The sequence below is a fragment of the Orbicella faveolata genome, unplaced genomic scaffold (assembly GCF_042242905.1).
Source record: "Orbicella faveolata isolate gen_17 unplaced genomic scaffold, um_ofav_v1 contig_4, whole genome shotgun sequence".
Lineage (NCBI taxonomy): Eukaryota > Metazoa > Cnidaria > Anthozoa > Scleractinia > Merulinidae > Orbicella > Orbicella faveolata.
This window is the reverse complement of record NW_028301569.1, coordinates 7,714,898-7,742,751: the sequence shown is the minus strand read 5'-3', so window position 1 is coordinate 7,742,751 and position 27,854 is coordinate 7,714,898. Positions and strand designations below refer to the sequence as shown.

At 39.2% G+C, this 27,854-nt stretch overlaps 1 protein-coding gene and 1 long non-coding RNA gene across 2 annotated transcripts; both read left to right on the top strand.

Moving 5' to 3' along the window:
• On the top strand, positions 1 to 23,346 carry LOC110068403 (protein MON2 homolog). The gene is made up of 32 exons (XM_089275994.1): positions 1 to 286; positions 514 to 586; positions 1,897 to 2,021; positions 3,762 to 3,893; positions 4,707 to 4,836; positions 5,820 to 5,917; positions 6,267 to 6,392; positions 7,078 to 7,254; positions 7,875 to 7,999; positions 8,657 to 8,956; positions 10,088 to 10,335; positions 10,741 to 10,828; positions 11,931 to 12,267; positions 12,686 to 12,790; positions 13,221 to 13,301; positions 13,487 to 13,560; positions 14,226 to 14,313; positions 14,673 to 14,774; positions 14,846 to 14,956; positions 15,161 to 15,253; positions 15,488 to 15,570; positions 16,150 to 16,312; positions 16,668 to 16,937; positions 17,321 to 18,415; positions 18,730 to 18,850; positions 19,235 to 19,298; positions 19,871 to 19,931; positions 20,574 to 20,700; positions 20,919 to 21,038; positions 21,217 to 21,325; positions 21,722 to 21,813; positions 21,981 to 23,346. The coding sequence occupies exons 1-32, from the start codon at positions 179 to 181 to the stop codon at positions 22,145 to 22,147; spliced, it is 5,193 nt and encodes a 1,730-aa protein (XP_089132120.1). The 5' UTR covers positions 1 to 178; the 3' UTR covers positions 22,148 to 23,346.
• A 1,450-nt stretch (positions 23,347 to 24,796) lies between these two features.
• Positions 24,797 to 26,780, top strand: LOC149101304 (uncharacterized). The gene is made up of 3 exons (XR_016203103.1): positions 24,797 to 24,870; positions 25,266 to 25,335; positions 25,726 to 26,780. It is a non-coding gene; the product is annotated as an uncharacterized LOC149101304 (long non-coding RNA).
• Positions 26,781 to 27,854: the final 1,074 nt, after the last annotated feature.

Below are 27,854 nucleotides of genomic sequence, written 5' to 3'. Positions count from 1 at the left end.
AGGGGATCTGGCACGAGCCACATCAGCTATCCAATATGGCGGCCTCCTCCCTTTGTTCGATCATTTAATCATCCGAAAGTTCGAATCAAAACAAAGCTCAAATGGCCAAAAATAATCCTGATCCTAGCGGGCATAAAATCTTGGCGTATTTTAGTGTTCAACATTAATTATTTTGGACATGGCAAGAGCTTTGGACGAGCGATCTAAGAAATTCATCGATGCGGTTCAATCTGACCTGAGAGCTTTGTCCAACGAAACGAGACGAAAATTCCAACCAGTTAAAGAGGTAAGAAATATATTTGACACTTTCAAAAAACGGATTGAAAGCTCTTCATATTCAAACAAAGAATTGAGAATTTTCAAGTCGCGTGTGCCCGCCAAAAAATTATAAGTTTAAGCTATAATTGATCTTGACTATTTTAAAACTTGTGTTTGTAAATGTGATATTGGCCTGTGTTCTTGACAGACTTTTCCCAAATGTCCGTGTAAATGTGTTTTTTTTAACTGTTACAGGCGGCAGAAGCTGGGATTCTACGCCTCAGAACGATTAGTGCTGCCAAGGCAAAAAACTTGAAGATCACAAAAGGTAATAACTAATAATAAGTCATTTTGATATCAGCTGTAACCCCTTTAACACGCCATGCATAATAAACACACAATGACTGTCCCCGCGGGGAATATGGAGTGTTATTTCCCAGTGAAATGATAATAATCTCAATGTTTTCCTTTTGGGAACACTGAAGGGCTTGGGGAAACAAAACTTATTTTCCCATGGGACAATTATCACATTCATCAAGTATTGTTTTATACCCCAATTGAAAAATATACATTAAAACTGCATCGTCTATTTTATTGTTCACAACTAAACCTTCTTTTAGTTGAAAGAGGGGAACAAATTACGAATAAAACTGAACGTTTTCTCACAACTTCGTGTCACCACACATTTGTTTGTTGTTTTACTGCCGTTTTCAACACACTTGTCGTGATTACTAACCAAGTTTTAAGCTTTTGTTGCATTAGGGAGTTTTGTTAGCCTTTAGGAATTTTGAGGTGTGATTATTTGAACAGTAATCAGTCAGTATACTTCTTTGTGTTATGCTTCATTGTGTTCTGTAAATAAAACTGGGAAAGTAATATGAATTCAAAGTAACAGGTGATTTGAAAGTAATACAAGTGTGCATGAAGTATGCAACTGACCTCAAGGAGCAGTGATTGAACTTCCACATTGCTTTCTACATGGTTTAAGCACTCTTCCTAAAACTCATGAATGATGTGAATTCGATTTAAAATAGAAAGCTTTGTAGCATAATCTTGGATACGATTTTAGAGCCACATAGATTTGAAACGTTCAAGAGTCAAATCTCTAATGAATGTGGTAAACAAATAACAGGGTTCAGCAAATGCTTCATTTGAGCGCACAAAGTTTTGCTTGGCTATTGTTTCTGCATGCTTGCATGTTTGCAGTACAATAGGCTATCTAAGTCTCATGAGAATTTAAAGCAGTGGAACTTGTAGTTTTTTAAGCTCTCATGAGACGAGACTGGAGAGGGTGGTAACTTACTTTTGAGCAGTGCTGTAGATAGCAAACTGATTAACCTTCTGCATGCTTGAAATCCTAATAATTATATTATGCTTATTAAACTGTTTGTTTCTTAGAGACATCCTCATAAGCTTCTACTGTTGTAAATGTAAAACATGTCCAGGGCTATCATTAAGTCTTGAGTCACCTGTAGCAAATTTGTTACTTTATGGGTGAATTCTATGAACAACAGGCAATTTTACCTGTAGTATCAAGGGAAAATCAAGCATACTCAGCCATAACAGGTGTTCCAGGTTACAGCCCTTAATGACAGCCCCACATGTCATTTAAGTTGCTTATTTGTTTACCTGTACCAGTGATTGCAGATGAAACTGAGATAGTGCAACCATTCTTGCTTGGCTGCGATACCAAGAGTCTGCGTGTGGTGCAGATCTCACTGACGGGTCTTCAGCGGCTCATAAACAATGAGGCTTTATCTGAGGTTTGTATTTACCAATTGGTTGTCAGATGGTCAGTTGCTTGTTGAAGTGTTCAAGAAGGAATATTTAAACTAACTTTATTCAATGTTTCCACACACTGAATTTTCATTATTGATAATGATCCCTGATGCATTGAAATGTTGAATGATGTTACTGACAGTACTTCAATTATTTTTTGTTGTTGGTTAAATCCATTCTCACGTATACCTACATGACTTATAATCTATCTGTGAATCCAGTTGGTTCTTTATCTTCATATACTACAGTCAAACCCCTATTAAGCAGCCATCTATTAAATGGCAACCCCTATTAGGCAGCCAGTAATCAATATCCCGATGAGGGCTTTTCTACTGTTTTTAGCTCTATTAAGCAGCCAGCCCCCTTTGAGGGACCACTACCCATTTCTCCGAGGGTGGTTGTTTAATAGGGGTTGAACTATATATTGTTGAATTCCAGGAAAATTACATTGCTTCCATGCCCAACCTAAGGAAGGTAATAGAACATTCTGAGAGGAATTGAGGGTGGGGATCAAAAGCCTAGAATATTTTTAAACAAAATTAGAAAGCTAAACTACAATAGAATTTCCATGGATGGGTACAGGGGAGTGACCAAAATCAAAAACCGTCTGTGGGAGGGGTGTGGGTGTTTTCTGTTGACATAATTATTGCCCTTGGAAGGAACATCCTTGACTTTTCGCATCTTCTTCTTGAGGTTTTGGTTCTGGATTTTTTTTCAGTGGTTCTAAAATATCATGGAATTTGTATGGTTTTAAGTGCTACTGTGTATTAAGTGGTTGCGTCTATCAAGTTTTTACATTAAGTAACAATTGCTTGCCCTTGTTTTCAACTGGGGTAGTACATTGTTAACTTGGTTGTGCTTACATGCTAGTTATGCAATGCTTTTGGGTGATATATCATGGAATATCGCATGAGTCACTTCATGACTATTTTCTCAGACTACACACACAACCTTTAGGCAAGAAAATACAAGTGACAAGTAGGATATTCCCTGGTATACCATGAGAGAGCATTCCATAACTGTTTTATACCATGACATAGAAAATACAATGGCCAATGTCCACAATCAATGTGACATATGAGGAGCACGTGATGGGAAGGTTGGATGTAATACATAAACAATAGCCTCCATTTGGCGCGAGAATGTGCTTGGATATTTGTCTGCAGACTTTATCTGCTCCTAGAAGCGACCAGTTTTCCGAGAGCGAAGCTCGAAGAAAACTGTGAGCTTCAAGGAACAGATAATGTCCAAGGACAAATATCTGAGCATATTTTCGCCCCAAATGGAGGCTACTGTGTTTATTATTCTAAAATATTATTCACAATGAGTGCAGTTTTGAAAATTGGGGAATATTCTCAGATATTCCCAGTTTTAGCTGGGGAATATTCAGTCACGTGACACGTTTAGACCAATCGCACGCGAGCGAAAATATTTGATGGATTATAATGTTGAATATACAATGTTCCTGTATTCTGTATTCTGTATTTTCTATGGCACGGTATAAATGTACAGTATGTACACACCTTTAGATAAATTATGGGTAGGTCACTCACTCCCACACAGACCAGCATTCATACACGTTGTATAACTCTATCTCTATAAATGTCGACACCTCTGTTTTACGTACACACTCAGCTCTGGGCCTGTGGTGTCCATAGTCAAGATAAGGGTACTTACTATATACAATTTACATTCTGACTACAATGATTGATCTCTTTTTACAGTCGTCTGCTGTAAATCTTGTCAGTGCGTTATGGCAGTTGATGGAGGGAGGCTTGGAAGAGCTACGAATCCTTCAGACAATTATTCTTCTCATAACAACTTCAAATATTGTTCATGGGGAGTGCCTCGGAAAGGTCTGTCACCTTTTTTTTTTGCCCGTAAAGAGATTCAGAATCTTACTGGCATGGTCTTTATTAATAACGTATTACTGGTATATACATGTACAGTTAAAGGGAGTGTTCATTATTTATGGTTTCAAGGGGGGGGGGGTCAGTGTTTTTTAGAGCTCCCCTTTAAATTTTTGTTTGACACCCTCTCAAGACAAAAGCAAACTTAATGGCCCTGCTGAACTGATCAATCAACTATACTTTTATAATCCCCCTCCCCTCCCCCTAGTACCACAGTGACCTCCTTTTACACACAGCTAACTAGACAAACAAATAAATAACTGTGTTTATTGTACCTCTCCCAATAACCGTGATTATTAATTCCATCCCCACCCAAGGAAACCATGGATCCCTAGTAAGAATTAATTATCAAGTTACTGGAAAAGGAAATAAGTTATGCATTAATAGACTAAATAAACAGTTCTATGGGAGTCTCCTGTTTAAAACTAGGAAAACTTAAATTACGAACCTCCCTTATTGTACAGTTGAAGTTCTTGTTGGTACCATGAGTGTAAGTGACCACATGAAATCCTGTTTATATTCTTGGTAAAATTTTTGGTTAGTAAAATACTTGCATTCCAAAACGTTTTAGTATCATGTTCATGAAAGTTCTTGGAGGCAACCTTCTTCTACCATTTCAGTGGGTTGTTGCCAAGAAGAAGATCATTCTCCTTGTTGTAAGTGTCCAGCTCCAACACTGACCACTTAGTCTCTGACAAGAGAGACGTAGTCATTAACAAGAGCTTTTAATGTAAGTAGTTATTCTGTTGCTCTCCTAAGGCCATGGTCTTGTGCTTCAAGTTATATTTCATAAAAGATGCAACAATTTGTACGACTGCTGCAGCAACTGTCAGACAGATGGTGTCAGTGATATTTGAGAGAGTTGTCACAGAGGACAGTCAAGGATTAGGTAAAGAAATTTCACTTATTTTTACAGTCAACACCTGATGAAGTTTCATGTATTGATTGTTAGCAGGCTTTTAGCCAGAATTTGAAAAGTGGCTGTGCAAAATGTGCTATAGGGTCTGCTCAAATGAGTACTTTATAAGGCAGCATGCACGTATGAAAAATAAACCAATTTTTTTTAGAATGTGGCTGTCCACAGGACACCTGGACACCCATCTCACTAAAAGTCTGATTGTTCTAAGCAATCCCTTGATATCTTTTTGACAACTTTTTGTTGGCTTCTCTTTAACCTGGCCAATCAAGGCACAAGAATTTTTAGTGCAGTTGTCAAGTTCTTGATATGTTTGCTGTCTGACAATTTTCAGTCAAACGAACTCATATAATAATCGGTTACAACTGATGTGATCAGTCACATGACTTGCACTATGATCACGACCTTGCTGCATAATGTTGTCATAGACTGAGGTGATTTGAAATGAGTCTATAAAAAAATAAAATTATATTACCGGTACATGTATATTACATTACATTAACTGTACTAGCACATGATAGTCCAAAAGTGAACAGTGATGAGTGAAGTATGCTTCAGAGTTCTTTGCCGACTGAGTTATCGTCATTATGTTCAAAGTTCTTGGGTCCAATCTCAGGCCATTGTTGATTGGCAGAAGAATTATGAAACTGTACGTAATGAAAGAGATCTAATTAGTATCAATACTAAATTGTTAGGTCCTGATCAAATGCCACATGATATTTGATGATAGTTGATCCTCCCCTAACTATGATCAACGATTATATGCATGGTCAAGCAAGAAAAACTATCATTAACTACCATGGAGAATTTGAACGAGTTCAAAGTGAATGATAGTTGAAAATTAATTGAGGTGTGTTACAACTATTGTTGACTTACATGTACATGTACATGGACCATCATGGGCCATTTTACCAGGGCTTTATTTAGAACCTAATATTTCAGTTTGTCATTTTCAGCTGCTCAGAAAGTTGAGGACACTGCAGGATCCATCAGACATAAGAACTGTCCTGTCAGTCTCCACCCATGTGCTCGGGATGCTTATCTACTTTTTCAGGTAACTAATCTGTTTCTTTACAAGTGTTATTAAATGGAGAGTTTTCAAGAGAGCCAAATTGACCGATGGTAATGTGGCTTATCCCAGTTTCTGTAACAAGAAGTGACTAGGAGTATTGACTAAGAGTGTTTTCCTTGCACCAGGGTTATTCCAGTCTCATTTGGAATGCCAAAAAGTGCAGTTTTGTTTTGCTATACATATATACAATTCAAAGTGACACTACTGGAAATTGTACGTACTTTCTGTAAATTAAATCTATGGACTACATGTAAATACCAGAAGGACCTTCCTGTAGCCACTCTTTATTACACCTGACTTAAGGATGAATTTGTCTTTCTTTCTGTTTCAGGATTTGTGTCAACTTACAAATGGAGAGCAGCCCTACTGGTTGATTGGTATTATTGAGATGACAAGAACATTTGGGTTAGAGCTGCTAGAAAGTGTGCTGAAGGGATACCCAAACATATTTCTTAAAGTATGTCGAATTTTTATCCGCTGGTAGTATGGTACAGTGTAATTAGCACATGTTAAACAAGGCCTTAGATGAGAGTTCATTTACCATAAGATTATATATTATAACATGTATTAACAGTTTAATCTCATACCTTCTGTCTTTCACAAGATTGTTCTGAGGCATTTCATGATACAGATTTTGTAATGTTCTATCTCACAGCTGGTTTCAGACACATCTCTAAGTTAATTGCTTAATTTGCCCTTGGAAAACATGTAAACTCTGAAAATGTGAACTCTGGTTGAAATTTCACTACTGCTTATTAAGTTGTGTGCATAACTGCGATGATCAATCATGTCTTCATATCTTTCTTTGCAGTTCAAAAATATGATCTTTCATATATTCACTTGTAGTTTGGTTTTATGTTGTATTTAATTCTTTTTAATAAGCAAACATTTGGCGAGACAGAGACTGTCAGTTACTTCGTTGTGACTCAGGTCAAGTTTGATTTCTTTTTGTTAATTAAAAGTTTTTTTTCCTCAGAATCCTTTGGTTGTTGAAATTTTGATTTGATGGCTGTGTAAAATACATGTACAGTAAATCATTAGTTAGGTTAAGAATTTTGGCATTTGCATGTCATTTGTCATTAAGGCACTCTGAAAGAAGTGATGCACGTTTTTTTGATAACATTGGAGTTTTTGTTTTTCAGCATCCTGAATTTAGCTTCCTACTAAAGGAAAGAGTCTGTCCACTGATCATCAAACTGTTCTCTCCAAGCATCAAACACCGTGTAAGCTCAACTCCATTGGAGAAACCACTCTATCCAGTGGCGGTCAGACTTCTTAGGATTGTCTCTGTCCTGATAGAAAAATTTTACACTCTTTTGGTGAGATTCTGTTTCTTTTTGGTTCATTTGGTTCAACAATGCTGGCATGCTGACAGCAAATAAAAACCATACCTAACTCTTATAATCAGTTTCTTTAAAACCTATTTTGGGATGAAAACTAGAGATAAAAGAAACAATGTTTCAACCCCTTTTCTGAGATCATTTTCAAATTTAAAAAGTTATTAACATTTTTGTGTACTATGTATATGATTGAGTGAAATTAAGACATGAGGATTTGAAAAGTGATAAAAGTATGTTCATGAATATGGACTAAGCTTTGCAAAATGAAAGTGCCAAAAACTTAACTACCAAAGGCTGGATAAGACAATAGGACTATGTTAAAAACTACAAAAGACATAAATATAAAGATCAAATACTCTGTACTATAAATACACTAACAATAACTTTGCGTGGATGGAGTCAGACTGCATGTTCAAAGTTGACTTTAAAAATAGGTCTTTGATAAAAAGTGTCTCATATAAATTAAGCAGTCAAATTAATGCTCTGGCACTTTTGTAAGATCTTAAATTTAAGATCTACACGTATGTCACTTGGGTCCCTCCCATGTTGCTGTTGTATATTTTTACTTCGTACCTATCTCATCGATGCTCATTTTCTAGGTAACTGAGTGTGAGATTTTTCTGTCCCTCTTGGTGAAGTTCCTGGAGCCAGATAAGCCACAGTGGCAGAGAGCACTGGCTCTTGAAGTTCTTCATACTCTTACAATTCAGCCAGCCCTACTCAGGTAGTCTTTTGACCATTTGCTTATACTATTACAACTAAAGTGGCTTATTGGATTCAATCTTTGGCCATTGTGTGTACAGTATGGTACATTCTTGGGCAAAACATTACATTGACACTTCCATTCCATTACTGGGTGGGTAGCGGCAAAGTGCCAGGTAATACAGCTGTGTGACAAAATGCTGTTAACGAAATCAGTGTGATGGACTAGCATCCCATCCAGGGGGGAGTAGCATTACTCATAGAAAGCTTCAGTAGACCTACACTGTAGAACTCCTATGAGCTTCCCCAATTTGCAAATCACACTCGAAGTAGCTGCATATGCTCCTTTAATACTAGTGAACTTGAGATTTGAGTACAAGGGCAAGATTGAGTACGAGAACCACTTTTCAGTTCTAGTTTGCAGGCTCCACATTGTCACATCACATACCCATCTCATCCCATGAGCTACCCTCTCTACCTAAGACTAAAATGAAGAGTGAGGGCTCTGGAAACGTCACTGGTTTGAAATTCAAAAATCATGCTTGCACTCAATCTCGCACCCATAGTCCAATCTAAAAGTCCCTATTACAACACAGGCAGTGGCTTTTGCTTCATCACTAGCCACATTATACCATTGCAGCTACAATTGAACTCATCCTTGACACTGTCTCTGTTTCAGGTCATTTTGCCTGTTTTATGACATGCAGGAACACTCCACCAGAATCTTTCATGACATGGTGAATGCCCTGACGAGCTTCACCCAGGGATTATTCACCAACCAGACAACCCACAGCTCATCACAGAATGCGTCACACTTAGCCAGTGCCAACACAATCCAGACTCCATCCAGTGCTCCGCCCCCATCAGTCGTGGCTCTGAGTGCAATGGGTGGGGTCACTCCGCAGCCTGGGTTCTCTTACAGGGGTTCATGGATACCACTGAATGTTATGCCAGTTTATGGTCAAGCTAAACCTGTTTAGTAAGTTCACCCCTCTCAGTTATGTCTGTACTCCTTATTTTTATTCTCATTGGTTTGGAGTGTGCTGCTTAAAGGAGCTATATCAGTTTGTCAGTTTCCACATCTTGAAACATTTAGCCTAAATTTTTCATGTTTGTTGTTTGTAACCTGTGTTAATCTTCTACATCCTTAACCATCCTTGTTCCTTTATGGTTTATTGTTATCTTTTTGGTGTTTTTTATCTTAAGTTAACTTAGTCAACTACTACTTTCTGGTTTCCTTCAATTGAAATGTCATTTTGTACATGGCCAAAATAACTCAAAAATTATGCCATGTCTGAACTCCTTTGACAGTCTATTCATGCTTTAGCATGCATCATTGAGGTACATGTATGATGCATGTGGGAAGTTTGAAGAGCACAAACTGGGCACTCAAGAGTTGCTTGAGGCGCAGCTTGCTATTTTTTAAAATCATTTATAGTAAGAGGGTTAATCACATGTCAAGTCATGTGTGGTGCAGGACTCTTAAATCAGAAGTCTTGCCCATGTTATTGCTGATGTGAACAAGCCTGGCAAGTTTATGACCAAAACAGCGTTGCATGTTTTGAGTTGTATATTGAGAACATTCATGTTAAGAAGTAGTTTTGGGGTGCCTTTGTCACTATGAATCCTCAAAAATTGTCCACCTAGAAGATTCCCTAGGTCAACCAAAAGGAAAGTTCAAGAATTCACAATTCAAATAATGTTATGCATTTACCAAATGAATACACTTTGTGCAATCTTCAAATTTTTATTGTTGTAAGAAAAGGATCGTACAGTAACACATTTGTTGACTGAGGGAGCAGGCTCAACTAGACTAGAAAAACCCAAGCATATTCCTGTCTGGACTTTATACCTACAGGTATGCAATAAGCAGGGCTTGAAGAAAAACTTGAATTCCAGTTTGCCTTTCACACAAGCAGCCCTCAATTTTTGCTTGCCCTGGACAAGTCTTAGTTTGCTGTTATTACGATTTAATTGGCACATTTTACTTGTCTGGACCCTTATTTCCCATTCAGCAAGTGAGAATGAAAAGTAAGTTGCCTGGCAGGAAAATCTTCTTGTCCTGGATGGCCCTTTTTTGAGCCCTGATTAAGTACATGTTATTTCTCAGTCTAGAACAGTTGGAAAGGCCTGAGTGTTCATCAATCTCTGATGGCTACACACTGTCCATTGCCTTCGCCTGTTTGCTGGAGATTGTCAAAAGTCTTGATGTGCTTGTACAAGAAAGCAATGGCTCATCAAATGGGGGAGATGTTATTGGTTGGATTGAACCTGAAGTGCCTGGAACACCTATTGAGACAGGGGTAGGGACTGACACTATCAGAGCTGCGGCAAAAGAAGGTGTAGAAAATGACAAAGGTGGGTAGGATTAGTGCCCTTTTCCTTTCTGTTAAGAGAATCTGAAACAACTGAAAAAGGCCTCCGAGTGAGAGACTTTCACTACTTGAAGTTAACTACCTGGCCCCAGTTGTTCAAAGGCTGGATAATGCTATCAGCTGGATAAATCGCTATCCACTGGATAAATTGCTATCCAGTGTGTTGACATAAGAAACCATGCTATCCACTGGATAGTGATTTATCTGGTGGATAGCATTATCCAGCCTTCAAACAACCAAGGCTAGATCAGTTTTTGTCCCACAAACGTAGTAAGAACTAAAGCCAACCTTTGCTACTCGCATGTATTTTATAAACACTTTAACTGCTAACCACTATGACAAACACTGAAATTATTTTTTTATATCTTTTTGATGGTGTTATTTGCAGGATCAAATGCACCAGACTTGTTTCAGGAGATGGTGTCAGCTTCGTGGTGTGGAGTTTTGGCATCCTTATCTTTACTTTTAGAAGCAAGGTATGTGTTAAGAATTGGTTTCATATTAGTTGTACATGACAGGAAAGAGGTTTTTGTAGTCTGTTTTTATTTCATGAAAACTGTCTGACTTGCACTGATAAGCAACACCAATACCCCCCAGCAAAATGTTACTCTCTTTCTCTCTTTTTACCTTGGACTGAAGAGTAAATATGTTGTAGGTCAAAATGAAATTCAGGTTAAAATAAAATTCTTTTGTCTCTTAACCCTAATTATTCATGGATCATGAATAATTAGGGTTAGAAGACAAAGGAAATTGAGAATCAAACTAAGTTAAAATCATTTTAACCTGAATTTCATTTTGACCTACATCATATACATGTATGTTAATTAACAAACACTGGCAAACTACATGTATTAGTCAGGGGATCTTTACAATCTACTGGGAGGAAACCTACCCTAGACTACATAGCATCCCTTCCAGAGAGGAGGAGCAATGCCCTTAGTTACTTGATGTTACATGAACAGGAGATACGTACAAGGACCAATGTACCATCATGCCCCTAGGCTTGATTACCAGCTCCTGTTCGGGAAAGGAACCTTCGCTTCTCCCCCGAAGGCATAGACTGGACTTGAGAGAAAGGCAGATATCAAGGCTATCATTCCCCCCCCCCCCCCCCCCATCTCTAAAAAAAAACAACCTTACTACCTGCATAGTAGTCAGAGGTATCAGTGATATCAGGAGCCCATTGCCTAGAGCCTCCATCTCCTGTACTAACCCTGTGAGTCAACCCTTTCCAGTATCTTTCTATCTTTAGAAACAGTTCTTGTGGGAGTTTTCTCTTGATCCCTTTTCAGTACACAATGATACCCTAACTAAGACCATTTTGTTACAACAAAGCCTGAGATTTCACTTTTGCCCTCAATTTTGCATTATCTATCTGCAGAAACAAGATATTTCTTGGGAAACCAAGAGACCCTTGCGCTAATTACAGTTCTAAAAATAGAATGATACGGGAAAGGATTGACCCTACGTTATGTATGGAGGGGCTCCTGGTGATACCAGATCTGTGAACTCCATGATAAGTTTGCCGGTTGTTAATTTTTCTTGATATGTGACATATAAACTTTGTTTATTTTGCAGCAATGATGAAACTGCCACAGAAACCATACTCAAATCTTACCAGTTATATGCTAATGTTTGTGGCATCCTGAATCTCACTACTCCGAGAGATGCGTTTATCACTTCACTTTGTAAGGCAGCATTGCCCCCACACTACACCCTGACAGTACTTAATCCCCACTCCGGTACTGCTCAGGTATCTTATGTCAAGATGCCAATGAGTGGGTCTCAGTCCCTCTCAGAATCACAGGGAGGAGATCACAGAGGCATTGGGAGATCACTGTCTGGCTCGGGAGAGACTGGGTCTAGTGCTGTTGTCACAGGCGTCCCACTTGGTTCCAGTCATGGTCCTGTGTCCGTAAGTTGTGTAATTAGCAGTTCTGTTTATTTAAAGTTTGGCAAACATTTCAGATTAAAAATTCTGCCTGACTTTCAAATCATATCAGCACACTGTTATTTTTTATCTCACGTTTTCATAATCTAGTTCAATCCCTATTAAATGGCCACCCTCGGGGAAATGAATATAGTGGCTGCTTAAAAGGGATTGGCTGCTTAATAGAGATAAAAACAGTGAAAAAGCCCTCATTGGACCTTTGATTACTGGCTGCCAAATAGGGGTGACTGTTTAATAGGTGGCCACTTAATAGAGGTTCGACTGTAAAATTAATTGAATTGATAACTTTCTTGTGTAAGGACCCTACATGGAAATTTTTGAATTTCCCCTGAAGGCGACAAATTGTCATGGTACACTCACAGTATTTTGTTTTTATTAATAGTTAACAGCAAAGAACATTCAGTGTATGCGCTCACTGTTAAGCCTTGCACACTGCCATGGAGGAATTCTGGGAACAGCCTGGCACATGGTACTTACAACACTGCAGGTTAGATTTTAGTCAATAAGATTTGAATTCAGAAATCAAACAGACTAAGAACTTAGTAAACAAGCTTTGATCAAATTATTGTTGAATCTGGCAGTTTTCCTGTCAGATTGCAATCGATTTGTTTAGGATCAGGTCCACCTAGAATCAGTAAACTTACCCCCCCCCCCCCCCCCCCAATCAATATTTGAGTCTACCTGTCAGATACAGGTCTAATTACATGCTCCCCTTTTACTACTATGGAGGAGGTGTGATGGCCTCATTGTTAGTGCGCTTGCCTCCTGATTGAGTGGTCCAGGTTCAAGCCCCTGCCGGGGACATTATGTTGTGTTCTTGGGCAAGGCACTTTACTCTCACAGTGCTTCTCTCCACCCAGATCGGCGAATTTTAAGAAGCTTGCTTGATACTCAGCCCTTCCATTTTTTCTCTACAGCATCTGACATGGATTTTGGGTCTGAAGCCGTCTGCAGGAGGGACGCTGAAAGCTATGCCAGCCAGCGAGGCTCCTAACTTGGTAAGAAATACTTGCTGTTCTTCCTTTGCTTGCATTGCGAGACTATGGATTACGGTGTAACACCATTAAGAATAGAATAAGGCTTACTATACGTTCTTTGCTTGCACTGGAAGCCTATGGTACCACGCCAGCGTGAACATGATATTAAATGTAGCACTATTTTAGGATCTTTTCATATGTTCTAGGTCATAACCCAAGCAATGATGGCTGAGCTTCCTGTCCTGGCTGCAATCTTATCAAGACTCTTTGAAACATCCAAGTATGTCTTCTGATTACTGTAATTCCTAGCTTCTCGGCACCTTTTGTAACAAATTCTATTAGAAAATCTGAGGGATCAGGTTAGAAATAGAAAAGCGAAGCTGATGTAAATTTTTATAGCTTGTGCAGCCGACCGAATTTTGCGTGACATTGCTTTGTTTGTTTGTTCTATTTTTTTACCATTAATTTATAAATATAGTTACAACATATCAATGTATAAAGGCAAGGAAGCCCAGGGAAGCCAGTAAGGCTTAAAGATACCTAAGACTTAACAAAAGAATAAAAATGCTTTCATCGGCACACAAAATTATCATTATTTAGGATAAAAAGTAGTTGAACAAGGCTAAACGCGCAAATGCGCAAAATCAAAGGAAGACAGAAAAATAGCGAAATAAAGCACACACAAGCACACTAAGAGAATTGAAACATACTTATATGGTTACGCCTCACGGCTTTTGCAGCCAGTACTCGCAGTCTCCCTTCCAAAACAAGCGCCACTTGCGCAGGAATCCTACCAGCTACGAAAACCATCGCGCAGATTGTTTGACACGCCCATGACGTTTGGTTCCAGTAACCAAACATGCTGAAGTTAATGTAGTAGCTGTGAAGGATACTGGAGATGGCAAGGTTTCAGAAATAACAAGTCAGTTTTCTTTATTTTTACAGGTATCTAGATGATGTCGGTTTGCACCATCTTGTGGACGCGCTGTGCAGATTATCCACCACTTCAATGGAACAAGCACAGACCAACAAGGTACAGAGACATTTAATTTAAATTGTTCTGATATCCTCTATTGTCTACCTAACACACTTAAGTATAAATCTACTAGCTGCCTATCACGAATGCTGTCTTCTGATTGGCTACGCCACTTACTATCTATTCTGCTGTAGATAGTGACTCCCTCTATTCTGTTGTAGGGTTAGGGACGCCTGCCGGCTGCACCCTCGTTATTTGTCACGCGATAGAAATCGAGAGCGAATAATCTAATCGTCGAGTAGAGACCTCAGACACCCATATCGTGGTTCAGTTTTCTTTGGCATATAATGGCTTTTTTACACGTAAACTTCATATTAATTGATGATTGTTCCGTCATCATGTCCCATTATTTTCAGGAACCCTCTCTCTTTGCTGTGGCCAAACTGTTAGAGACAGGTTTAAATAACCTCCACCGCGCACGCGTCTTGTGGAAACCGCTGACGGCACATCTTTTGGAGGTAGGCTCTTCTTAGTTTCGACATTCACTGAAAAAACGTTTCATGATACTATCACGTGTTTGTTTCTGTAGGTGTGCCAGCATTCTCACGCTAAAATGCGCGAGTGGGGGGCCGAGGCTGTGACGTCATTGGTTCGTTCAGCTCTGACGCATGACCATAATCCTCCTTTGAAACAAGACCTGGTAAGCAAGTCACGTAACGTAACGTAATGTAACACAACGTAACAAAAGGTAATAATGACAACACAGTCAACTCAAGTGTCAAGATAGATGAAAGTCATCCACGAGACGAATTCAAGTGGCATACTGATATCGATGTTCTTAGTTTGAAATACAAGTCCTGACAAAGAAATTTTTAACTTAGATACGTGTGTTTCTTTTCTACAGCAATTACAGTCGATGCTTCTCAGTCCTCTCCAAGAAATGTCAAATGTCAGCTTTTCGGATATTCGCTATAAGCAATTAGAATGTGTTCTACAGGTAAGAATATGACGCTCTGATGTTTTAATATAAGTCCCTTGTTTTTGTCTTTACTCGTGTCGTCACTGTACGTCAAGGACGCCAAGCGCGCCAAGCGCGGGAAAACGCTCGTGACCAAATCACGTGCATCTGATTGGTTAACTGGTTGACTTCCATCAAGTATGAACAACTAACACTGAGTAAGTAAGAACAACTAACATTGAGAAATATGAATAAGTTTGTTATGGTCCATAGATTCTTCACTCAACCGGTCAAAACCTGGGGCAAGGATGGCTGTGTGTGCTGGGAGTAATCGGAGCAGCTACTAACCAGCAAGGGTGAGATATCTGGCCTTTTGTCTTGATGTCTGCTTTTCCTGCCTATTTTAACAATGGAGATTTAGACCACCTGTTCAGTTCTCGGACTGCTGTTGTCTTGAGACAAATGTTTTTGATCAGCAAATGACATTCAAATGATACGCCTTTGTAAAACAAATTCCTGCAGTTTGAAAATGAAATAAATGCCGCCAAAGTTATATTCTGTAGAAAAAAAGCATGTAAAAGCAGAAGTTTCCTGCAGTATCTGTTACTTTTCTTTCAAGTTTCATAGGAAAAGGTTAGGAAGGTCAGTTAACATCTAAGAAGCGAACAGGCTAAGATTTATGTTGCAAGGTCCTTGACCCTGCAAATCTTTTGTTTTCTGCTCATTGACCATGCAAGAATTACATAATCACAATGTTTCTATTGGTTAGTTGTATGAGCACACATAACCACTTTTTGTATTTTGCCAGGTTTTGTGCAGGGTCAACCCCCAAAATAGCCAACAAAAACATACCACAAAGAAATTTGCCAGGTTTCCTAACCATTTGCCCCTATTAACTATGTTTTATATGAACACTGTCTTTTCTTTTTCTTCAGTGAGGGTCTTATTCGGGTTGCATTCCAAAGCTTACAGCTTGTGGTGACAGATTTCCTTCCTTTGATGCCTTGCACGTGTATCAAGGTCGTGGTGGACGTGGCGGGAAAATTTGGCCTGCAGCCACAAGAACTGAACATCAGCTTGACAGCCATTGGTCTGTTGGTAAGTTATCACGTGACGTTATTGCTGGGGTTTTGTTTGTGGATGTAGTTGAACCCCACCGTTTTATGATCATAGTGTAATTAAAGGAGCTACGTCACGGTTTGCGTATCTTGAAAAGTTTAGCCTAAATTTTTCAACTTCGTCGTTTGTAATCCGTGTCAATCTTCTCCATTCTTAACCATCCATGTTCCTTTATGGTTTATTATTATCTCTTTGGTGTTTTTCTATCTTGGAAAACTTTTATTTTCAGGTTTTCTTCAAGTTAGAGGTAATTTAGTACCCGGTTAAAATAACTCAAATTACCGTGAGCTTTGTTTGAAGGGAACTAACTGCCTCTTTTATTTCGTCGTTTCAGTGGAATATTTCTGATTTTCTCTCGCAACACCGAGAGAAGATTCGCACCGAGTTGGAACAAGTCGAAGGTTCCGCGAATGACAACACGAAGTACGACAAACCGGTGCCTCCGTCAGACCGACAATGGATGTGCTTGTATTCCAAACTCGGTGAACTATGCGTCGATCCTCGTCCAGCGGTTAGAAAAAGCGCAGGACAGACGCTGTTCTCCACCATAAGTGCGCATGGCTCGTTACTGGAGAATGTCACGTGGTACACGGTCCTTTGGAGGGTAAATATAACCTTGTTTACGAGTTGACAGTGTAGTCATTGTGAGAGGTGTTAAATGCCTCCTGGCCGTACTGTAAAGGAATCATGGAGTCAGAAGTTGCAAGTCACGTGCTCTGTTTACGTCTTAGCTTCGTCTCTTGACTCTACTTTAGCTGAGTCGCCTTACACAAAACACGTTTTCGCTCTTAATCGCATACTTTTTTATTCGTTTTCGCCAGTCCTCCATACCAGGGGCCATACTAAAACGATGTAAATCTCAATGATTTCATCCAAAACGGAGACTTGGAAAACGCTCTCCAATGTGAGGACGCTCGTGATGTAGCTGGTTAACTTACCATCATAATGAATTTACTGAATTATTTTATTTCTCATATTTCACATTAGGTGCTGTTTCCTTTACTGGAGCAAGTCAAAACCATGTCCACATCTGCAGCCGATGTCCCACCCCCAAGTGATGCTGTCAACTCAAAGGGCAAAATACTCATTCACCATTCACGTGATACGGCGGAAAAACAGTGGGCGGAAACACGTGTTCTGACGTTGGGTGGCGTGGCGCGCGTGTTTAACAACCGGCGCCAAATTTTGGCGGGTCTCGATGAGTTCCCGCGCGCGTGGGCGCTTCTTTTGGAGTTCGTCGAGTCTGCGGCGTTGAGCAAGTCCGCTGAAGTTGCACTGGCGGCACTTAAAAGCTTTCAGGACATCGTTCAAGATTCGAGTGAAGCTCAAGAGAGCGCTGGCGCGAATTCAAGCCCGGGGGAAAACACAAGGGACAAAAAAGCGGCCAAAGGAGCTGCTAGACTTAAAGTAAAACCTAAATTTTGTCAAGCAGCGGACGAGGATTTGAATCTTTGGACAAACGCTTGGCGCGTGTGGTACAACATCGGAACAACAAGCATGTCAGAAGCACATGTTGTCAGAACAAGACGAGATTCCTCCGGAAAACTGAGCTCTATTAGAACTTATCCTGCGCAGGCCTTTCTGGCAGCCCTGGTGCAGATATTTCCCTCTCTGTTCATGAGAATATACGGCCGTTTTGGCTTAGCCGATTTGCAGAAACTTGTGCGAATTCTGCAGACTTCTGTGACAATTCCCGTGCCAATAGATCAGTCACCGTTTCTAGTACCATCGTTCCAAGATACTGTATTAACACCCTTGCAACACGCAATTTTGGACGCTATCGAGGTTTTACGCGAACCTCTGCCAAACCTCTCTGGGTCTGTTCTTCATGTCTCCAAGCAACCAATGTATCCTACACTATTTTCACTGCTTCTTCAGTTCTTTGACTGCGCTACAGAGCCTCCACAGATTGATGACTTACCTGACACAGATGGCACTGCCAGACGTAAAAAGAAAGAATGGATTATTCTGTCGCTCACGCCTTTCTCGGAGAAATGTCTTGAGATGGCTGTAGTGTTGTATAGTGAGTGTTTCTCTCAGCCTGCTGTAATGGAGGAGAAAGTATTGGAGAAGATCATCAAGGTATAATATGTGATCAAATCCTTTTCTCTCCTTAAAATTTCATATCAATACGTTGTTTAAGGTTAGGTAGATAGGTTGGGAGAATAAAGGAAATGATAAGTTAGGTTGGTGTCTTGATATTCTACCAAATTCTCATAACTATTCTTAAAAGAAATCGTCTCCTCCCTTCTAGTTGATGGTTTTCTTTATTCTCATCACCAGTATGCTTGACAATGTATTGAAATTGTAAGGAGAAATTATGTGCTGATCACAGATGATATCGCCTCTGCTCTGATTTTACATAACTACTAACAGAACGTTATTCTTGTTTCCAGTCCCTCCGCAATCCTCTTCGTCTCAAGTACAGTTGCTCGTCCCAGTCCACATGGAAGCTCGCGGTGGATTCGTTAATGACTGTTGTTCGCAAAGGACTTAACGTGGCTCTCGCACGCTCAGGTACAAAATTACGTAACATGCAATGTGTGCAGTTAGGTTAAAGTATCTCATGCTTTTTGCTAGCATTTAAAATTATCTGGGTACATCTTCTAATCACTGTTTGCGGAGCAGGGATAGCAAAGTGGTGAGAGTGCTCGCTTCCCACCAGTGTGGCTTGGGTTCGATTCCGACCCGGTGTCATATGTGGGTTGAGTTTCTTGTTGGTTCTCGCCTTGCCCCGAGGGTTTTTCTCCGTGTTCTTCAGTTTTTCCTCCCTCCATCAAAAACCAACACTCCAAATTCCAATTCAACCAGGATTGACGACCCGCGTGAAAACCAAGGCTGATGTGGCTTCCTCTCTATATGATAATTTATTTACTGTTGCGTTTCACTTTGTATCTATAGATTCTTTTAGGTCAATGTGGTATGAGTTGGCTTCGGCGTTGGAGGACTTCCTCTTCTCAGATATGTAAGTTCTTTTACTTTATGAATTCTCATATAGTAATTAAATGAATGCGCGCGCTCTGATTGGTCAATCAGCTATGGTTTATTGTGCCAGTAAACTCATAGAAATTTCGCGTGTCTTCTGAATTATTATATAAAAGCAATAGACCACAAGTTTTTATGGTTTAGAGGTATGATAAACCACTTGAGATGTTGGAAGAACACTCGAAGAATTCGTAAACCACTCGCCTGCGGCTCGTGATTTACGAATTCTTCCCGTGTTCTTCCAACATCCCGCGTGGTTTATCAGCCTATAAACCATAAAAACTTGTGGTCTATTGTTTAAATAAATCTCTTCAAGTTAAATCTTAAGTATCTTTACCACCAGTCAGAAGTCGAAGCCAAAACGTGTTACCTTTTGCGTATTCTTTGCCGGTCTTTAATCAGGATCCTTGCTATAAACCTAAACGAAGCCAGTTCCAGGTTAAACATGTTATTTAGACGCCGTGTTATAATAATGTAAACTATAAGTTCTTGAACAATGAGTGTTCAATGTGACCTTCCCCTCCCCCCTGAGACACTTGTTTTATTTTACAGGAGTCCCCCAGAGAATCAGTCCCTTGAACAGCATCAAGCGGATGAGGAACTGGACATCAAGGTAACAGATAGAGAGCGATATAATGATACAAGACTTTCTACATATCATCTACAATGGTTTAGGTTTAAGTAAAAGTAAAGTCTGCATACGAGTCAAGTGGCCCATCAGGCCGGAGCTTATCTCCGGTTACAGTAGCATGAAGCGACTAGGAGTATTTCTACTCCCCCCTGGATGAGGTGCTAGTCCTTCGCGGGGTTACCCCCAGCATCAAATTCGCCGCTACCCATATGCACACCTGGGTGGAGAGAGCCATTGTGAGAGTTAAGTGTCTTGCCCAAGAACACAACGCAATGTTCCCGTCCAGGACTCGAACGCGGACCGCTCAATCCGAAGACGGGCGCAGTAACCAGGAGGTCACCATGCCTGCATGGTTAAGATTTACGTGCAGATTGAACCATCCTCGTTTTTTGGTAGAAATCTCGTATTCAGGAACTGACTTAGAAAAAGTCTGAACCAGATTTCTTTTCAAGTCTTTAATATTATATAAACAAAATTCTACAAATGTTCTTATTCCATCCACTGAAGAAACATAAGTTCCTTTATCGTCAACATTTTTAGGGAACAAAACAAAACAGAACAGGTATTAGAGCGAGTAAACTCTACAGAAGCCTAGGTACTAATAACAATCCATTTGATTGACAGCTTTTGCGCATGATCCGTGAAGAAATTCTGCCCCATTCCGCCGCTCTTCCCAAGGACTTTATGGCTCGAGTCATGGCGCTTTTGAACCGAGGCTCGATTCACTCGGCTGCTGATGCCACCTTCAGCGGTACGTGAATTGTTTGATTAATCAATAATTTCTCCGAACCTCTTTGTAGCAAATGCTATAGAAATGTCATGAGAATTTAGGCCATGATCAGTTTAGCAAAACGCGATTAAAAACCTATTTCTCCCAAGATCAGTTATGGAAAATGTATGAAAAACGGTTGGAGAATTTGTTTCCTGGTCAGCTAATTGACGCACTTATTTTTTTTTTTCGCCTGGCAGGTACGGATGCCAACGGATTTCCTTTACGTGAAGAGTTTGCCAAGTCCTGCTTTGAAACTCTGTTACAGTTTTCATTTGTCAATGGAACGGCAGAAGTTGATCAACGTGTAGAGCAGCCAGGTGGGTTGTCGTTGTTCGGAGTTGAATCAAGCACACATACATCAGTTGTGATAACGATACAGTGAAACCCTCGAAATTTCAATCAAAGTTTGCTCGCCAAAATTTCTTCTTGCCTAGGTTGCCTCAGTCGTCCACAAGACGACAACACTGTTTCTCAGGTTAGTTTCCTTTTTTTCAGACGGCAAAGTGTCTGAGTTAGCGTTAGACGCTCTTCTCAGGCGATGTAGCGACGTGCTGGTGAAGTACGTTGAGGACGAGAAACTTAGTGGAAAATGTCCTTTACCCAGGTAAGCTGGTTTCGTTTTATCGCGTATTTTACACAAATGAGTACGTTTTCTGTGATCCTGGCCTGCACTGTCTGACTGACTGACTATCGATCTGACTGACTGGCTGTCTGTCCGGATGTATGTTTAACAATTTCGGTCTTTTTGTTGGTCTATTTGTCTGTTGGTCTGTCTGTCTGACTGACTGTCGTTCGGCAATTCGGTCGTTCGTTTATCTGTTGGTCAGTCGCTATCTGTTGGTCTGTGTGACGGACTACCGGTCCGTTTGTATGTCTGTCCGTCTGTCTGTCTGACTGAATGTCCGACTGAATGAATGTCTGACTGACTGACTGACCGATTACTGTCTGTCTGTCTGTATGTTTACATTTACTTATGTTTTTTTCATTTGATACTCCACAGAACCCGCATGGCTGAGATGTCCTTCGTTATGAAAGCTATCAGCACATTACTGTCGTCCTTGAAAAGAGCTGTCAAGGAAAATCCTACAGTTGGTAAGTGCCCCCATCATTGTTCACTTCTTTTAAGTGCCCTCCCCTCCCCATTGTTCACTTCCTTAAGGCGAAGAACGACTACGAATTTGGCAGCTATTATAGCTATTTTTTTGTTGTGTTGTAATCGTTTTATAATAACCCTAACCTGTTTCTTTTCCTTGTTGCAGTGGACGAGCGGATCTGGGAACAAGTCGTTGAGCTGTACCCTCGTCTTGTGGAATGTTCTGTTTGTAACTCCACCCCTGTCCGACGAGCCTTGCGGGAGGCATTACAAGAATACGCTGACCTGATAAAACCGCCGATTCATACGTCCGCCATGAATGGTAAACGCTAGGTCAAAGACCGCCCAAATAAATTTGAAGAGTGAAAAGCGAATGATATATATTAAGGAACTCTGGTTCATGTGAACGGACGAGCAAGATGATACACGGATCTATTGAAATTGTAAAAGAAAGACAGGAAATTCGTAGGGTAATACCCTGCGCACATGGCTGTAAGGAATCTTCTCCGTGGGAACCTTCCATCCATGTGAGTTGACCAAGATATTTAATTTGTTTTAAATCTGAAGCCATTTGTAAGGAGCTGTCGCGTCATGTTAAGTGATGCTTTGTTTTGTATGAAATTACTTTGAAATCGAAGGAGAACTTTTGCTAGGTGAAAGTGTTTTCCTTTGAATATTTCAAGGATATATTCTCCAATTAGAGAAACCTTGTTCTTCATTTCTTACACTGGACTTAAACAAAACTCGCCGACTTTATTCAACAATTTCAACTCAAAGGTTCATTGCATAGAAATTGTACAAAACTAATGTCATTAAGTTAAAGTTCTTAAAACAGACGTTATTTCTTATGAGCATAAAGAACGTAAGAGAGAATTGTCTATTTGTCGAGTATAACTAACGTTTTTAAACCGGATTTTTTTTAATTGAAAACTTTCATCGATGGGTGAAGGTTATTATTTGTTATTTTAGATTAATACTAGATCGTTATTTTTCGTCTCAAATTAAAAGAGCGGTCTTCCCACAGCGTTTAAAAGAGTTCCGTAAACTCGACTCAAAATTACCCCTTCCCTCCTAAAAAAAACTTTTTCGTAGATGGGTGGCAGCGAACCAATGAGCTGCGCTCGTCAACTTGATTTCCCGCCCTTTTTGCAGCCGGTTGTCCGTGTTTTCCCGCGCTTTTCGAACACTTGGCGCGGGTTACATGTCACTCAGTCAGAGGTTTTTGTTTCGTGGTCTGATTGGTTTGTTAGAATTGGGAGGGGTTGAAATATACTCTAAGGTTACTCTCTTTCTGCGGCCATATTGGAAAACTGCTCTTGACTTGAGATGAAGTGTAAAGCTTAGCAGAATAGTCGTCCCGGCTTAGAAGTGGATTTCTTTCAAACCGTTCTGCTTTTAACTTTGCGCTTTCACGCGATATGTTGTGAAGGGAACAATTATAACGCTAGATTGTTAAACAAAGGAAAGCAAGGTGGTGTTATCTAATATGGTATTGTGTACATAAGAGTGAAATAAAGATAAGAACGGTGAAATTGCTGACACTGTTATTTTTTGGGTGCGGGCAAAAAGTACGAGGTGGACTAAAAGAGAAGCAACCAGCGAACAAGTTCTTCTCTGGGGAAAGAGTTTAATACCTGGGGAATTGAGGGGAGAGAAACAGAGGGTAAGCTTGAAAGGGTGCTAGGGGTATTCATGACGTCATTATCCCCTAAGGAATGACAACATTTTCTTGAATTCCCCATGCATTGATAGGTATCTATCCCGTATCTGTTTCCTGAGCATACAGCCTTCCTTTTCTCAGACATAATAATAGTGTGATGACATTTAGCCTAGTAGCGCGAACGTACTTCTTACTTGCCCCTGCTCCCAGAAAAGGCTCCTCTTTGATAATATTCTCCTCGTCCTAGAACTATTCACGTCTCCCCCTCCCCCCCCCCCCCAAAAAAAAGCCCCAGTTTCGGGCGCAAAAACCCTCTCAAAAAATACCCCCTCCGGTCGCCCCCTAGATACAGTCCCATGGCTAGATAACTTCCTCCGATTAATCTCAAACTTTATTAAGTCCCCTATTGGAGATTTTTTCCTTAATATTATCAAGTAATTGCAGTTTCTTCTGAGACTTTCGATCTTTTTCTGATTAAAAGAAACTTGGTTTGTGTCTTATTGTTATGTTGAGGGAGCCTGAAAGATGAAGGCTCTAGCTCCCATCTTTAAAATGAAACTTCGTTTCGATTATACGCAAGCACAAAGAAAAGTTCCAATAATATTGCTTTAAAATCAATTTACCTGTTCAAAGTCAGGGAATTTTTTAGTGTAAATTCCGATCAACGTACACTCAATTAACGCAATTAATTCCCACGATAAGTTAAACCAATCAAATAAGAGCAGTAATTAAAGTCGTTGACGCGTGCTCGAAAAAGTTTGAAAATTTTAATTGCAAATTATTTCATTTCTCGTTGCGTTCTTCCTTCGTACGTTTGTAATCAGCGTTTGAAATTTCTATCTACGGAAAAAAATCCACCTTCGGCGGCCTGAATTGTTACGAAAAAGTGTCTAGCTACAGTTTAGGATTGTCCTTGCAAATAACTGCAAATAACTGCAACAAGAACTTATCATCAAGCAAACTATGAGAGCACGTGCTTCTTGTAAACCAGAGATGTGACAGGGTATCCTGAGCAAACGAGTTTGGGTCCTTCTTAAGGTACGAATTATACACGAATGTTATATTGTATTTTTTTAGAGGTAATATGGCTTTTACACTCTCGGAGAGCTGATTGTACGGCCGGTACAAACTTCTTTAGAACTTAACAAGATTTGGTATTTTCTCTGTCCAACGAATATGGTCAGGTTGCATTAATTATCTAGGAATAATTTAACAACTTATTTTGGCGTAGAAAATAAGTCATAACGAAATGATATATTGTTAAGACTTCGATCATAAATCAAGTCGTTTCAGTTGCTAACAGTATTTTTTACTCTTTATTCAAGGAATGCAGTGCGATCCAACAAGGTTGGGAATGAACGAAGATGTCATTGACGCTTTGATACTATCTCTTCAGGTAGCTTGAACTTCTAGTCCTAAGCTAAAAACAGTAATTCTCGTTACTGTATTACACACAGGTCTATCAATCTCAGTTCGGAGAATTTAAGATACATCAAGATAAGATCAGTTCAGTCTTTATTCTCATCACCTGTTTACTTTACAGTGTCTTGATGTTGTAGGGAGAAATGATATGTTGACATGGTTTGCCCAAAAAACAAATTTATGATCATGGTATGCTCCAGTTTGCCATTTAGGTCTTTTTGGAGTAATTTCATCCTCTTGCGTTGTTTTGGGCTATTTTGCCCAGTGACTGCAATAGTCCAAGCTTTCTGTTTGTTTGTTTTCGGTAATGAAGTGCTGTTTTTTTCTGAGCTATTGTCTCTTATATTGTTTTCTTGATTTAATTTGTAGATTGGACTGAATTACTGAGCTGAGATGTCTTCTGATGAATTGGAACATGACTTGCTGTTAAAGACCAGTGGTACGTTAACACTGTCAATTCACGTTTTGTTCAACTTAAATAAATAGTCATACAACTGAAATCTTTGATATCTTTAAGGCGGCTCATTCAAACGGCGATTCGGTAGTATCAAAGTGTTTTGCGAAGTTTCAAGCCCTGGAAATTCTATAACTTTTTCAGTTTGTTCGATGTTAATCCCAGGGATAATAAAACCATCGAGGGACTGCAGCCAGGATCAATAATAGTAAAATTTTAAAATGTTTTCTAGTTACAATATTATAAAGACACAAGCTTTCGGGATAAAATCGGCCGTGAACTCGCAATCGGCAATGAAATGCAAAAGCGGACCAGCTTATTGACAACTACAAAGCTTGTTTATTAAATCGATATATATATTTTATTTTTTTGCAGGATTTCTCTGAAGGCGATCGATTGAAGAAAACTACAAATGGCGATGCATTGGAGGCAAGAGAAGCAAGACATTACAGGAAGAAATTAAGAAGGCAAAACTCTGAAGGCATTATATTTGGAGCTGAGAATAATACACAAGGGAGCGAAGTAAGAGAGACTATTAGATTAATTTCAAGCGGCAGAATTATGGAAATTCGCAAGAGAAGATTCGATTCGTTAGATTTTTTTACAAAGGCAAAAGTATTCGCTTGTTTAAATGTAGGGCTGTTCTCCAATTCTAATTGTCTTGTTTACAAAATTATCAAGCCCTAATTTGACTTGGAAAAATCATTTTTTGAGCGATTCTTCGTGTTTATCTCTCGGTAAACAGACTCTGTGAGCTCGCGTTTTTGAAGGCAATTGTTTATTTTACTACTGGGATTGGTTGTCTGTTTGCCAAAACATCGCAACCAAAAATCATTTTTACAGGCAAATTGCAAATGTACGTGTCTGTTTTATACTACACTGTTCACTAATTCTAATTGTCTTGTTTACGAAATTAAAATGTCACATCCAAATTCGATTTGGAAAAATTATTTTGTAGGAAGCCTTCGTGTTTAGCGTACACCAAAAGCTTATTCTCTTCGGTAAAAGGAACAAGAGGACTTATAAATTTTCCAAGTTGTTGGCTTTATGCTATATAATTTTATAGGAAGAGAATGAATTGTCATCTGTTTGTCAAAATACCGCCACCAAAATTAATTTCAGGTAATTTTTTTTATAGAATACGTGCAATTTTCGAGCTCACAGAGTCATTCACTTGGGAGATAAGCTTTACATTTTTCCAACTACTATTTTTCCAAGCCACAATTTGCTTCTAAAAATTTCTCGTTTTCTCGTTTTCTCGTGCAGTTAATTCTTCGTGTTCCAAAACTTTTGAATCAAGATGGGCAATCATTGTCTTGAAATGCTCAAATTTGTGTGCCAGGCCCATGATTACTTTTCTAGAAAATAGTTTTGTTTAGCTTATTGTACCGAGTTAGACAAGAAGATTAAAAGTGTTTTTTTGCAAAATTGTGTTGAAATTTGCTTTCATGATAATCCTTGCCAAAATTTTTAATTTTCCCGCCAAAAAACTTAGAAAAAATACGGGCGCTTATAATACGCATGCGCCTTTAAAAAAAAAAATTACTTGTTGAGATCTGTTTAAAAACTTTTAATTTTCCCGCCAAAAAACTTAGAAAAAATACGGGCGCTTATAATACGCATGGGCCATTTTTTTTTAAAAAAAAAACTTCTTGTTGATATCTGTTTAAACATTTTTATTTTTCCCACCAAAAGACTTAGAAAAAATACGGCGCCTAAAATACGCATGCGCCAATTATTTTTTTTTTGAAAAGATGTAATTTAATTTTAAGTGTATACTTAACTTAATAGTCAATAAATTCAATACTTTATTGAGGTGTGAAATATCTCTTTTGTAATCTTTATTAACTAAATAAAATATTTCAAACAATAAAGTACTCACAAGAAGTGTTTCATTTCAATTGTTTTATTCATCTTCATATTTCTACTTACAATAGTTAATTAGTTAAGTGAAATTCAATTAAATCAGTTACAAAGGTGTCATCAAAAAATTTGCCCTATATATACTAAGACTTTTGGCGGGAAAATTGGAAAAAATTTGCACAGCGTTTCCCCTGGCAACTTTTTTCGCAAAAATTTTAAGGGGGTACCCCCTTGAATTTTTCCCGCCAAAAAATTTACAATACATACCATCTTCTACACAAAGTTTCAGAAAAATTTTGGTTCTGACAATTTTTTTTAATCCAGCAGAAATTTGTTTGTGTACAAGATAGTATAATCCATGATGATATCTTGTTAAATAGTCAGCCCTAAACGACGAACAGCTAGAAATCTATTTAGCAAAATGAGAAGAACAGGTTAAAACGTGTACAACAGCGGCGTTTCTACACAACATTGAAAAGGTGAAAACATTTTTAAACCGAAATATTTAAGAAACTTAAACATTTCGACTTAAAAATGTTTTCGCCCCCTCAATGTTGCGCAGAAACGTTGCAGTTGTGCAAATTTTAACCTGCTCGTCTTATTTCTGTAAATAGATTTCTAGCTGCTCGTCATTCAAAGCA